The 12,136-nt window shown below is 46.1% G+C and overlaps 1 protein-coding gene across 2 annotated transcripts in view; it reads left to right on the top strand.

The window, feature by feature from the left end:
* The window catches only part of STXBP1 (syntaxin binding protein 1), a 71,640-nt gene that overhangs the window by 37,882 nt on the left and 21,622 nt on the right, over window positions 1-12,136 (top strand). For both annotated transcript variants that reach the window (XM_027104793.1, XM_027104794.1), the window contains exons 4-10: window positions 2,506-2,582; window positions 3,539-3,617; window positions 4,753-4,856; window positions 6,544-6,692; window positions 8,451-8,535; window positions 9,549-9,679; window positions 11,149-11,256. In XM_027104793.1, the coding sequence (XP_026960594.1) occupies window positions 2,506-2,582; window positions 3,539-3,617; window positions 4,753-4,856; window positions 6,544-6,692; window positions 8,451-8,535; window positions 9,549-9,679; window positions 11,149-11,256 (733 nt within the window). The remainder of the gene's footprint in view (window positions 1-2,505; window positions 2,583-3,538; window positions 3,618-4,752; window positions 4,857-6,543; window positions 6,693-8,450; window positions 8,536-9,548; window positions 9,680-11,148; window positions 11,257-12,136) is intronic.

The following is a 12,136-nucleotide window of genomic DNA, read 5'->3' as shown; positions in this document are numbered from 1 at the left end:
TCAGTTGGTACAGCTACTTTGAAAAACACTCGGCAGAGTCTAGGAGAGTTGAGGCATGCAGATCCTACGAGCCAGCACATCTGCAGTTAGATGTGTGTCCTAGACAACCCAGGTGTGTGCGCCCGGGATGCTCACAGAGCATCACTCATAGTAGCCCCAAAGTGGGAGCACCCAAAATGTCCACCAGGAGTAGAATGGTAAAATAAGTTGTGGAATAGTCACACAGCAGAGTACTGCTGATACATAGCAAAGAAGAGGAACGAACTCTGACTACTGGCTCGTTCCAAAATGCAAACGAATCTGATAAACAATGTTGAGCAAAAGAAGCAAGGTACATCCTTAACAATGTGCTTTAATTTACGTAATGTTCAAAAAGAGGCAGAGCTAAGCTCTACTGCTTTGAAATGCAGGGACAAGTGAGTCTTAACCACAAAGAGAAGTGATCACCATTCATGTCACCATGGTGGTTCTCTTTGGGGGGAAGGGAGGAAATTGTGATGAGGGAGGGTGAAGGAGGGCACTTCTGCAGTGCTGATGGGTTCTGTGGCCTGACTGGGGTGGTGCTTGTGCAGCATTTGCTTTATAATTATTTGTATATTTATGTTTAATTCATTCTTTGGAATGTGCTTTAGAATTTCACGGTAATAGGTTTTTGAAATAAGTTAAATCACCTGCTCAAGGTCACTGGCCAGTGTCACACCTGAGACTAGGACACAGCCCTCCTGGCTGCTGTCCCCAGCTCTTTTTCACATTTGTGTGCAGCTCAAGTCTTGCTTAGGAGCCCCTTTCAGGGGAGATCATGTAGTTTAATCTGTGAAACAGCATTGATGGAAAAGCAGTCTATTTTGAGGTATTATTTCAAACAAGGAAGTTAACCTTTGTTTTTCCTCCTAAAAAACTTTGGGTGGAACATACCTGTTGCAGTGCAGCTCCCAGTTTTTTCCCCTGGAGAGAACTGTTATGTGGTATGTGGCCCACAGACTACTGCTGGTCTTTGTCAAAATTACTACCATACCACAATTACGGGAGGAAGAGCAAGGAGGGTTGAGGTTTTCATTAAGCTAGATGAATGTAATTTAAAGGTTGGTGATTTCATCATTTTTTAAAACACATTTCCGCCAAAAAAAATTTTTTTAAGGTAAAAAAGAAATAAAATAAAAGCATATTTCCAAATCTAGTTTATCTATCACCAAAAACATAGTCCTGTAAATAGGAGTACGTAATTTTTGGTGTGACTTTGCGTCATTCAGTGATCCAAGACCGGACTTGCCCCTGTTTCGCGCTTACAAAGTTATTTTCCTCACCGAATTTTTAAAACTTTTTTTTCCTCTATCAAGGCAAAAAATGCAAATATAGGAAAAAAGCCAAATGTAGCTAATGAGCTTCTAACAAAGAAGCAGCACCGTCCTGCCCTCCTTCTTCCTCCCCCATCCCCTGGGATCCATCACCCCAGAGGCAGCCACTCTGCTCTTTCTTCTGGTTATCTTTTTGATATTTCTAAATAAGTGCTTACAGGAGTATCGCTTGATTCATCATGTTAGACATTATCTGTTGACTTCCTGTGGTAGATGAGGGTTCAGCTCTCTCCTCCTGCCCACAGACTCTTCCCTATCCCAGAAGTTTTTTTTAAATGTCCTTACTTTGCAAAATTTAAAAGTCAGCAAGCCTGTGTTAGCCACCCCCAAATATTTGTGGGGGGGGAAGTATTATTGGCCTATGAAATTCAAAAATCTACAACCCCTGGTAAAGTAGATGGTTGAGAGATTTTGGTATTAGTTTGAACATTGTTTGGGGTGAAAAGTCTTTGTAAATGTTACAAGGGATACTTCTAAAGGGATGCTTTTATTTGCTTACATCACCTGCATAGGAAGAATGGCACTGTACGATTTCCTGCTCGCTCTGTACCAGAGGACAGTGTAGCATAGGTGATGCATCCTAAGCTTTATCAGGTGACTAGTGAGATGATGACTTAGGTCTTCTTTCCCCAGCAGATGAAGTAGCAGACATACTGTAAAAGAAACCAGCAAACCAAACACCCATGGTTTGCTTTAACAAAATTTGATGTTTAGTCTTTGAACTATTGAAAGGAACAGTATTATACAGAAGGTATGTTTGGAATGTCTTCATTTGATATACAAAGGAAAATGATAAAACGATCTAACTGTTGAAAAACAAGCCAACATGGAAATTCTAAAGGAATTGGGATTATCTAGGACAGATGAGAAAAAACTGAAGGAAGAGGCAAAAGACTAGATCAAGGAATTTACTTAAACTGAAATGGGAAATAGGAAGTATTTAGTGTGATAAGGTTTCAGGTTTTCTACCACCTGAGCCTCGTGAGACAGAGGAACGTGGTAACTCTGGGGAAGGGGCGTTGAGTCTTTCCTCCCCCCACTGTAGATTTTTATTGCACCAGTCTGAAGGTGGCCTCTCTCTATGGCTTCTAGTTTTATGATCACCAGTTCTGTTTTCTTATTTACCATGGGCCGCTGTTTTGTTGTCTAGTTGTGGAAGACATCAACAAGCGCCGAGAGCCGCTCCCCAGCCTGGAAGCTGTGTACCTCATCACTCCCTCTGAGAAGGTAAACCCTGCCCAGAAGAGCTTTGGCTGAGGTTACACGTGCTGGCTTGGTGTCTGGGTGGCACCATGTCTGATGGTTCTGGGTTAAGCACGCATTTAACACACTGCTCTGTTTAAGCATGCAATCCACCAACGGGGAAGGTGGGGTGCGGTGAGGAGTGAAGAGTACATTCCTTAAGCTTTCTGCCAAAAGCCAGGCTGGACCAATCTCGATTTCCCCTCGTGTTAGCTTTCTAGGTAGGAGATCACTTTATCTAGTGATCGGCCTCCAGAACTTGGGTATTTTATGCTTTCAGATTTTTTTTTTGGCCTCGCCACGCGGCTTGCAGGATCTTAGTTCCCCCGACCAGGGTTTGAACCTGGGTCCCCTGCAGTGGAAGCTCAGAGTCCTTACCACTGGACCACCAAGGAATTCCCAGATTTATTTCATCAATATCCAGTTAGGGTTCAAATTTACCTGTCTTATCATTTTGGGGGGTTGGTTCAAATCAGTATCCAAGCAAGGCCCACCTTCTTGCTTCTGTCTTAGATGTCTTAATCTATGTAAATTCCCCCCAGTTTTCATGTTTTCTTTTCATTTTTGAAAACTGGCTTATGTATGAGTTTCTGCAGATGCAACTAAGTTGCTAGAACTTCATCGCAATGAATCTCCTGGTAGGTTTCTGACCTCTTTTGTGGGTCTCTTCTTAGGAACCCAAGTTATGGAGGGTCCAAAGAATGGACGCTGTCATTTTGGAATGAGCTAGGGAGGCTTTTGTTCATCTAAACTCTGAAACAATCCTAATCTTAAATCCTCAGAGCTCAGTTATGGCCGAACATAAGTTAGAATTATACATCAGAAATCCCTTGCTATTTTGTGCATGTAGCTTGAAGCCAGCATGGATTTGACTCCGTTCAGATGTAGGTTCCATTTGCTTCTAGAATTAGATTCAGTTCCCTTTTGTTCCCTTTCCACAGTCTGTCCACTCTCTCATCAGTGACTTTAAGGACCCACCAACTGCCAAGTACCGGGCTGCGCACGTCTTCTTCACTGACTGTGAGTACAGCTGTCAGCTGCCGCCCTGGCCTTCCTGCACAGCCAGACTTACCCCAACCAAGCCAGGCCAACAGGGAAGAAATGGGTGGTTCCCACTTTTGTCCTGATCTTTTTTTTCTCTTCAGAAGACAAATTGCATAAGAGATAAAAATAAATGCCCACAAATACAAACCTACTATGTCATGCAGTCCCTTCCTGATTAAAAAAATAGCTCCTCTTCTAAGGTCTAGCATGTTCAATGCTGAGAAGAATTTTCCGATGCCAGCCTTGGTGTTTCATTGTATAGACTTCCAGATATCACTATAAACGTCAGTGTGTTTCCATCTACCTTTCAACTACAAAGACACTCTGATCTGGTGGTATTTGTATCAGGTAGAAGTGTATCATTGTCCTAGAATCTGTTTTCTTGCTTTGTGGAGGTTTTGTGCATGGAACCTAGTGTAGAGTGCACAATAATAGCAGTTCACCCTGTGTTCTCTCTGGGGAAAACCCCACAAAACTCACCACTGAGCAGTTGGGGGAAGGTTCTTGCAAAGAATAATTTTATACTCTTTGAAGACGGGTGGCAAAGAAAGCAGGTAGATGGCATTAGTAATAATAAACCAATGACACATTTCTGGGGACCTGAAACTGTTTGGTCCGGAAGAGTCATGAGAAATCGTGGTCCCCCCCCCCCCCCCACCAAGTGGGACTCCTGTGCAGCCGAGTTCCTTAGAGGCCCTGGGGAAATGTCTGCATCGCATTTCCCAACGATTTTATTTTTCTTTACTTATTTTATTTTTCATAAGTATCTCAGATGTGTGGTGTTTATTTATCTTATAGGCCTTTTCCTGATCCCTTTTTGATCTCTCTTGGTTCTTTTTCTTCTTCTTCTTAATGTCAGAAAATAGTTTTTATTAGCTCTCAATATCTCAGTCTTTATTGCCATTTGTTTCTTTGTTATACGTTGAGGGCCTTGTAGGTGGTTTTGTATTCCTTTTATACCCTAGAGGTAGTAGGTTGTCTGGTAGGATGAACCTTCTGTTTACCTTTTTTAAATCCTACTAAAATAAAGAATTCCCTGGACACGTGCGAATGTTGAAATGAACCAGCAAATGGGCAGGAAAACAACCTACTGTCCTTGTCATTCTGGCAGCGTGTCCAGACGCCCTGTTTAACGAACTGGTAAAATCCCGAGCAGCCAAAGTCATCAGAACTCTGACGGAAATCAACATTGCATTTCTCCCATATGAATCCCAGGTGAGGCTGCGTGGGGGAGGGCCTAGAAAACCCACATCCTGGCTCTTCTCGCAGGAACTCTGGCCACGTGCGAGAGGGTGGGGCAGGGGTGCAATAGAGAGAGTGGGGGAGGGGATTGCCGAATGGCGCGTCGTGAGCGGACGTTTATGTAATGGCAACAGTAGTCCTTAGGGGTCTGCCCAAGATGCCCTCGTGTTAGTCTCCAGTTATTTCTGACTTTCTGCAGCCATCCTGCCCTTCTTAGTGTTCATTTCATCCTCACTCACATTGTTCACTCCTATTGGCTGACTCCTTGACTAAGCAAAAAGTAGCCAATCCAGAAAGAGCTTGGGAGGAGGGGTGGGGCAGGGGTCAGACAACACCCGTTTGCTGCAAAGGAGACTGTTTTTAATGGAGAGATAACCTCAGCTTGTCCTGTGCGGAAGGAACAGATGGTAGCCTTCGTCATGAGCTGTTAACGCTTCAAGTGCCAAAACCTCTCCTCTTGGAAAAAAACAAAGTCGTTAAACCAGTAAAGGTGAAGCTGATCATGAGAGAACATACAAAATTTATACCTTAGTATTTTAAAATTTGTTAAAATGCCTCCTCCTTGCAAAGAAACAAAAAATAACACAACTTCTGTGCATTTTGTAGAGGTGAGAGATGATTGTGGCATTTTGGGTCTTTATAGATCAGCTTCTAGATGCCAGAGAGTGACCGATTCTTGGGTAAGAAGAGATGGAAAAAATAGAGTGTGAATATTTTAAAAAGACAGTCTCTTTGCCCTCTCACTTGGCCTAAAGCTTAATCTCAGCTTGAGGGCAGGAATTCTTTTCCTGTATGTGAGCCCTGTCACCACCTGGATTGAACAAAATCCAACTTTACCATATTCAACCATACTATATTTCTCATATATTTTTGAAACGTAATAACCTTTTTTTAAAACCTCAGGTTTTCCAGATCAGGGTAGTTTACCTCATAGAGATTCTGAGTGAATACTGATAGCTGGTAGCCTCATAGTTTAAGAGGGAAGTTTAGTCTTCTAGGACCCTCCAAAAAAAAAAAAGAAGAAAAAAAAATGCTTAGAACATACTATGAGGATAGCAAATTATTAAATCCATACAGAGCTCCTTTATTTGCTACAGTCACAGCACAATTTCTAGCCTGTCCCTTATTTATTCAAACTTATAATGAATGGCCCGTGTGGTGTGCCAGGACCTCCTCCCCTGCTCTCCTCCTGGGCTCCTCACTGGTCATCAGACACAGGCACACGCCTGCCTCAGGGCCTTGGCACCAGCCGGGCCCTCAGGGAGCCGCCTGCTGGGGAGAAACCCTGCACCTCCTTCAAGCCCTGGCTCAAGCAGCCCCTCCTCAAGGAGGCCTCGTGTCCTCCCTGTCCATCCTGTGGGCTTCTCTCCCTGCTTCTTATGTTCTCATACATGTACCCATTTCTCAAATACCATAAAATTTACTTTTCATTATGTTTGTTGTCTGCCTCTTCCTGCAAGATTGCACGCTCCTTGAGGGCAGTAATGGTTTGGTCACTAACAGTCCCAAGTGAGACACCCAAGCCGTGTTTGTAGAAGAAATGAAAACCTGAGACACCCAGCCTCACTACCAGCTTGGAAAAAACTCTGACGGTTCACCATTCTGGATGAATATGACAGTCCACTGTTCTGGAAATATATGTATTTCTTCCCCGTCTCAGGTGTATTCCTTGGACTCTGCTGACTCTTTCCAAAGCTTCTACAGTCCCCACAAGGCTCAGATGAAGAATCCGATCCTGGAGCGCCTGGCGGAGCAGATCGCAACTCTGTGCGCCACCCTGAAGGAGTACCCGGCCGTGCGGTATCGGGGGTAAGGCTGCGCCCCAGTCTGCCCTCGGTGGCCCCCCCACGTGTCCCCGAGCAGGGAGCTTCCTCTGGCCTTGCCATTCGTCTGGCAGTTGTCTCCAGAGGGTCAAGATTTGAGCGTCTCCATTTATAATTATTTTCCAGTGTTTCTGCTCTTTTCTAAATTTTATTGTGGAATATACCAATACATACAGAAAAGGGCATGAAATACATATATTCAGTTAGTGAATAACTAAATGTGAACCCCCTGTAACTACAATCCAGGTTTCCTACAATTTTTCATCTCTTCCTAACCTTAAAAATCAAATACCCACCTTGCCAAAGATGTTTCAGAGTAAGATAAAATACAAGGAGAATAATTCTCCAAAGGACACATTTCTCAGATTTGATAAGGTCATTCACTTATCACTTACCTGCTGTGTGCTGAGTGCCTTTGGAGAGTGCCTTTGGTCTCACAGGCGGACTTAACCTGAAGACACAGCCCCTGCGCTTAGAAACCCCTGATCTGGGAGGGCAGGTAGGATGAGCACACCTACCATGTAGGCCTGTGAGACCAGTGCCTTAGGACAGTGCAGGCCGTAGGCTTGGGCATCCAGAGCAGGGAGAGGGCCCTTTGAGCTGAGAGGAGCGAGCACAGCTTCAGAGCAGAGGTGGCATCTGAGCTCAGTCCCGGAGGACGGGTTCGGATTTCAGTAGATCAGTGAGGGGCAGGGGGCATTTCGTGTGGACAGTTGGGATGAGCAGAAGCATGACGTTGGACAACAAAGGGCAAGTTTGGGGAGGGTTGGTCGTCTAGCGCGGTGTATGTGTGGGCAGTGGGGCCAGGTGAAGCCATCTCTGGAGGCCTTGGATGCCAAGTTCGGGATCATGCCCTTCAGTGGTTATCACTGGGTAGCCTCTGGGGGATTTGCACAGGGAGCGAATGCAGTGGTGTGGGAGTGTCAGGCTGGGAGCATGAGTGGGAGTCACAGTCCCCCAGGGAGAAGCCAGAAGGGCGGAGGGCACAGCAGGAGGAATGGAGGGTCTGAGCAGGAGGTGCAAGGATGCTCCTCACCGCATTGTCCGCAGGGATGTGCGCCCATGGGACGACGCCCCCCTCCGTTAGGGTCCTCACCGACAGAAGCCTGGTGGAAGCTAAGAAATGGGGTCTCGGGGTTCACTCGTTGGAGGGATAGGGCTGGGAGCAGAGCTGCTTTTGCGCTGAGCGTGGCCAGGGGGCAGGCAGCAGCCACAGGATAAACATCGCCAGGAGGAGCCCAGGAAGCGCTGCCCAGCTCAGACAAGGCGGGAGGTCCACAGGCTCTCACTTGTATCTGTCCGGCTCTGCTGGCAGAAACGTCACTTCCAACAAAACAAAACAGGGTCCAAGGGAATTTGAATTAAGGGAAGTGAGAGTCAGGTGGGTCAGGCTCAGACAGCCTGATCATGGGAAAAGGATGGCTGGTTCGGACCCTCTGCCGAAGTGCGGTGGTTCGTCTGGAGCTGCTTGGAAATGTTCCCTCTGTTTCCATTTGGATAGTTTGGTTTTTTTAAAGGGAACTAGAAAATCATTTATGTTCCAGGCACCGAGCTAAGTATTTTATTTGTCCTTTTAAATTATACGTCTAAAGTGAGTATACATACTCTCGTTGTAAAAGAACAGTACGGATGAAGCTTGTGTCTCCCTTGACCCTCCTGCTCTGTCCTGCCTTCCTCCCTGAGGGCAGACAGTGTCATCCATTGGGGCAGGGCCGTTCACCCTCTGTCCCTCCTCCTTTGTCAGGGAATACAAGGACAATGCTTTGCTGGCTCAGCTAATCCAGGACAAGCTCGACGCGTACAAAGCCGATGACCCGACAATGGGGGAGGTAAGCCTTACTTGGCCCACGTGCTTCTCTCACCAAGCGACCACAGTGTCCGTGTGGCAGCCTGGGCACAGCTGGCTTCCTTTGCTCACAGAGTGTGTGTGAGCGCCCTTGTTCCTGCGCAGTGAGCTCCAGCCCTTGGGCAGGCAATACAGATTCTGTTCAGTGTAGCTGAGCTACCAACTTGTTTCTCTTTGCTGGGACTTTCCCAGTGTTAGCACCTACAGCCCTGCCTCCTGGGACCCCCTCAGTGGAACAGTATCAAAACCAGAAGATTGACATTGCTACAATCTCCAGACCTTATTCAGATTTCACTAGTTAGTACACGTGCTCGGGTGTGTGTGTGCACACGCACGTGCGCAGTTCCGTGCAATTTTATCACATGTGTAGATACATGTTAACCACCACTGCGATCAAGACACAGAACTATCCCATCACTATCTTGATTTAAAAACTGACAGCCCAGGGCTTCCCTGGTGGCACACTAGTTGAGAGTCCGCCTGCCGATGCAGGGAACACGGGTTCGTGCCCCGGTCCGGGAAGATCCCACATGCCGCAGAGCGGCTGGGCCTGTGAGCCATGGCCGCTGAGCGTGCGCGTCCGGAGCCTGTGCTCCGCAACGGGAGAGGCCACAACAGTGAGAGGCCCGCGTACCGCAAAAAAAAAAAAACACTGACAGCCCCAGGTTCTGGGGACCCCCTCAGGCCCAGGCCGGCTAGATGATGGGTCACCCTGTTTATAGCTGAACATAGGTGGTGCTCCCCTTCGTAAGCTCACTTTAGACCCCAGCCACAGTTTTGGATCTGCATCAAAGGGCCCTCATTATGAAATATGCACATTGGATTCTCACATGGTGTGTGCTGGTGTCCTTGTCCAGCAGTAAATGGACTTAGTGCTGTTTGAGTCAGAGTTTACATCCTGCTGCCACTTTTCACAGGAGGGTTAGCTGTGCTAGTCGGAGAAGCGGGAGTTGTATGGGGCGGCTCATGAAACCATTCCCTGTGTCCTTCCTTCAGGGCCCAGACAAGGCACGCTCCCAGCTCCTGATCCTGGACCGCGGTTTCGACCCCAGTTCCCCCGTCCTTCATGAATTGACTTTTCAGGCTATGAGTTACGACCTGCTGCCGATTGAAAATGATGTATACAAGTAAGTACACACACCCGGTGTAACTGCAGCTTTTCAAATGAACCAAACACACCTCTAATTTAAGAAAAAGGATGTCGTTAATCCTAGGAAAATCCGATGCATTGATACAGTCTTGCTAATAAGCCCACGAGCTTTTCTGTGAGTTCCCAAAGTCCAGCTGCACCACCAGCCAGAAACTCCTCTCCCTTTCAAAGAGAACAAGAACTTTCGATCTTTATTTCACAGCTCATGTCGCCTCAGTTCACAGCTGGCTTGGGTGTGTTAATATGTTGACTTGTGTGTGTCAGAGCATATCTTATTCAGAGTTGAAACTTCTTAACTACAGATCATGAAATATGATGATAATAAAGTATATCAACAGGATTTTCCTACTGAATCTTATTTGCAGTTTGCTTCATTATAAACAACATTTTTCTCGGTAGCAATCATCAGAAACTCAGTCTCTAAAAACTTATTTTTCTTTCTGTGGGAACAGGCTATATTGTTCTCATGTCCTTTATTTTATAACATTAACCGTAAAGATAGTTGTTTCAAAATGAAGGTTCTAAAAATATGACTGAATCTCAGCTTTGGTACCTGTAATTCTTGCTTTCCTTTAGATGTTCATGATTTCACATGTGAAAATTTGCTGAGGGCCAGTTGCAGGCAGCTGCAGAATGCTGTTTAGGTCCCACACATTTGAGGATGGTGTCCCAGGCCGTTTTCAACCAGGAACAAGTGTGATCCTCGCCTTTCCCTTTCAAGTACCTCTGAACCCACCTATAACCTGACTTCACACCTGAGCCAGGTGGCTCTGATGGAGCTCATATCAACTGACCCTGGGGGTTTTAAACCAGGACCTCAAGTCAGTTGACTTTGATTAGACCTTTGGGTCTCTTTCTGCCTAAGAAACCATTAGCCTTTTTAGATGCAGCAGACCTGACACAGATAGTGACACATCAGATGGTTGGGGTGCTTGCTTGATGTTCAGACAGATTCTTGTGAACATCTGTCTGTTATTTTTTGTTGTTTGTTTGGTTTTTCTCCTGCTCCTTCCACGAGGAGTTCTACTTTTTTTTTTTTTTAATTAATTAATTTATTTGTTTTTGGCTGTGTTGGGTCTTTGTTGCTGTGCACGGGCTTTCTCTAGTTGCAGCGAGCGGGGGCTACTCTTCGTTGCGGTGCGCAGGCTTCTCACTGCAGTGGCTTCTCTTGTTGCGGAGCACAGGCTCCAGGGGGTGCGGGTTTCAGTAGTTGTGGCTCGCGAGCTCAGTAGTTGTGGCATGCGGGCTCTAGAGCGCAGGCTCAGTAGTTGTGGCTCGCGAGCTTAGCTGCTCCACGGCATGTGGGATCTTCCAGGACCAGGGCTCGAACCCATGTCCCCTGCACTGGCAGGCGGATTCTTAATCCACTGCGCCACCAGGGAAGCCCCATCTGCCTGTTTTGAACCAGGGGGATTGGATGAATTTTGTGGGACGTCTCCTCTCCAGGTATGAGACGAGCGGCATTGGAGAAGCGAGGGTGAAGGAAGTGCTCCTGGACGAGGATGACGACCTCTGGATAGCGCTGCGCCACAAACACATCGCGGAGGTGTCCCAGTAAGAGCCCACCCTGTGCCCTTCCCCTAGCCTCGGCCAGCCCTGCCCCAGGCTCCAGGGCTCACCCCACCGACACGGGCAATCACAGTTGTCGGTTGCCGGTGTGCGTTCTCTGGGCAACTTGACCAGAGCTCACCAGTGCATGAATTCGTTGCTTCTGCTAAGTCGCCAACGTGCTAACCGGTGATGATGAACCCCTTCTGATATCTGAGCTCAGGCTACACCGACTTCATGAAGTTAGAAAATCCATTCTGTGTTAGGGTTGCTTTTAGGATTTTTAGAAAGCATTTGTAGCTCTCTCAGTAAGATGCTTTATAAACACTAAACACTTGAAACCAGTTTGTTCTGTTGAAGGATCCGGACTCCACTACATACAGTTCAGTTTTCGTTTATATAGCTGGTGTGTCCCCTTCCTCCCTGTTGTCATACCTAAAATTTCTGAGCAAGCCTTGATGTATTTACTGATACGTGTGCTAAACCAGTACCTTGCTCTGAAAGTGTTTCAAAATGTTTCTAACACTGGAAAGTTTTTAATGAGACCTTTAAACTGTAGATAACAAGCCTGCTTTTGCAGAAAGACACACTCTGCTACGCTGAGTTGGTGCTATCCGGCAGGAAATTCACAAGGAAGAGTGAGAAACTATTACAGCCTGGGATAGTTCTGTTGTTTAGAAAAGTAGTTTCCAAACTTTTTGGATCACTCAACTTTAGAAAAATGTTAATTCACATTGCCAGTATATAATTTATTCATGCATTAAATAGATGCTTTATTGTACTAATATGCATATTTTATAGCGTATACAAAAAACATAAATTTGAAAAGGATGAAGTAAAATTATATAAATAGATGTCCTAACATTTTCTTTTCTGCTCTCAAGTT

This window comes from Aethalodelphis obliquidens, unplaced genomic scaffold (genome assembly GCF_003676395.1).
Source record: "Aethalodelphis obliquidens isolate GAN/ISIS:26980383/991018 unplaced genomic scaffold, ASM367639v1 scaffold7, whole genome shotgun sequence".
Classification (NCBI taxonomy): Eukaryota; Metazoa; Chordata; class Mammalia; order Artiodactyla; family Delphinidae; genus Aethalodelphis; species Aethalodelphis obliquidens.
The sequence above is the reverse complement of the archived record's forward strand: the minus strand, read 5'-3'. Positions and strand labels throughout refer to the sequence as shown.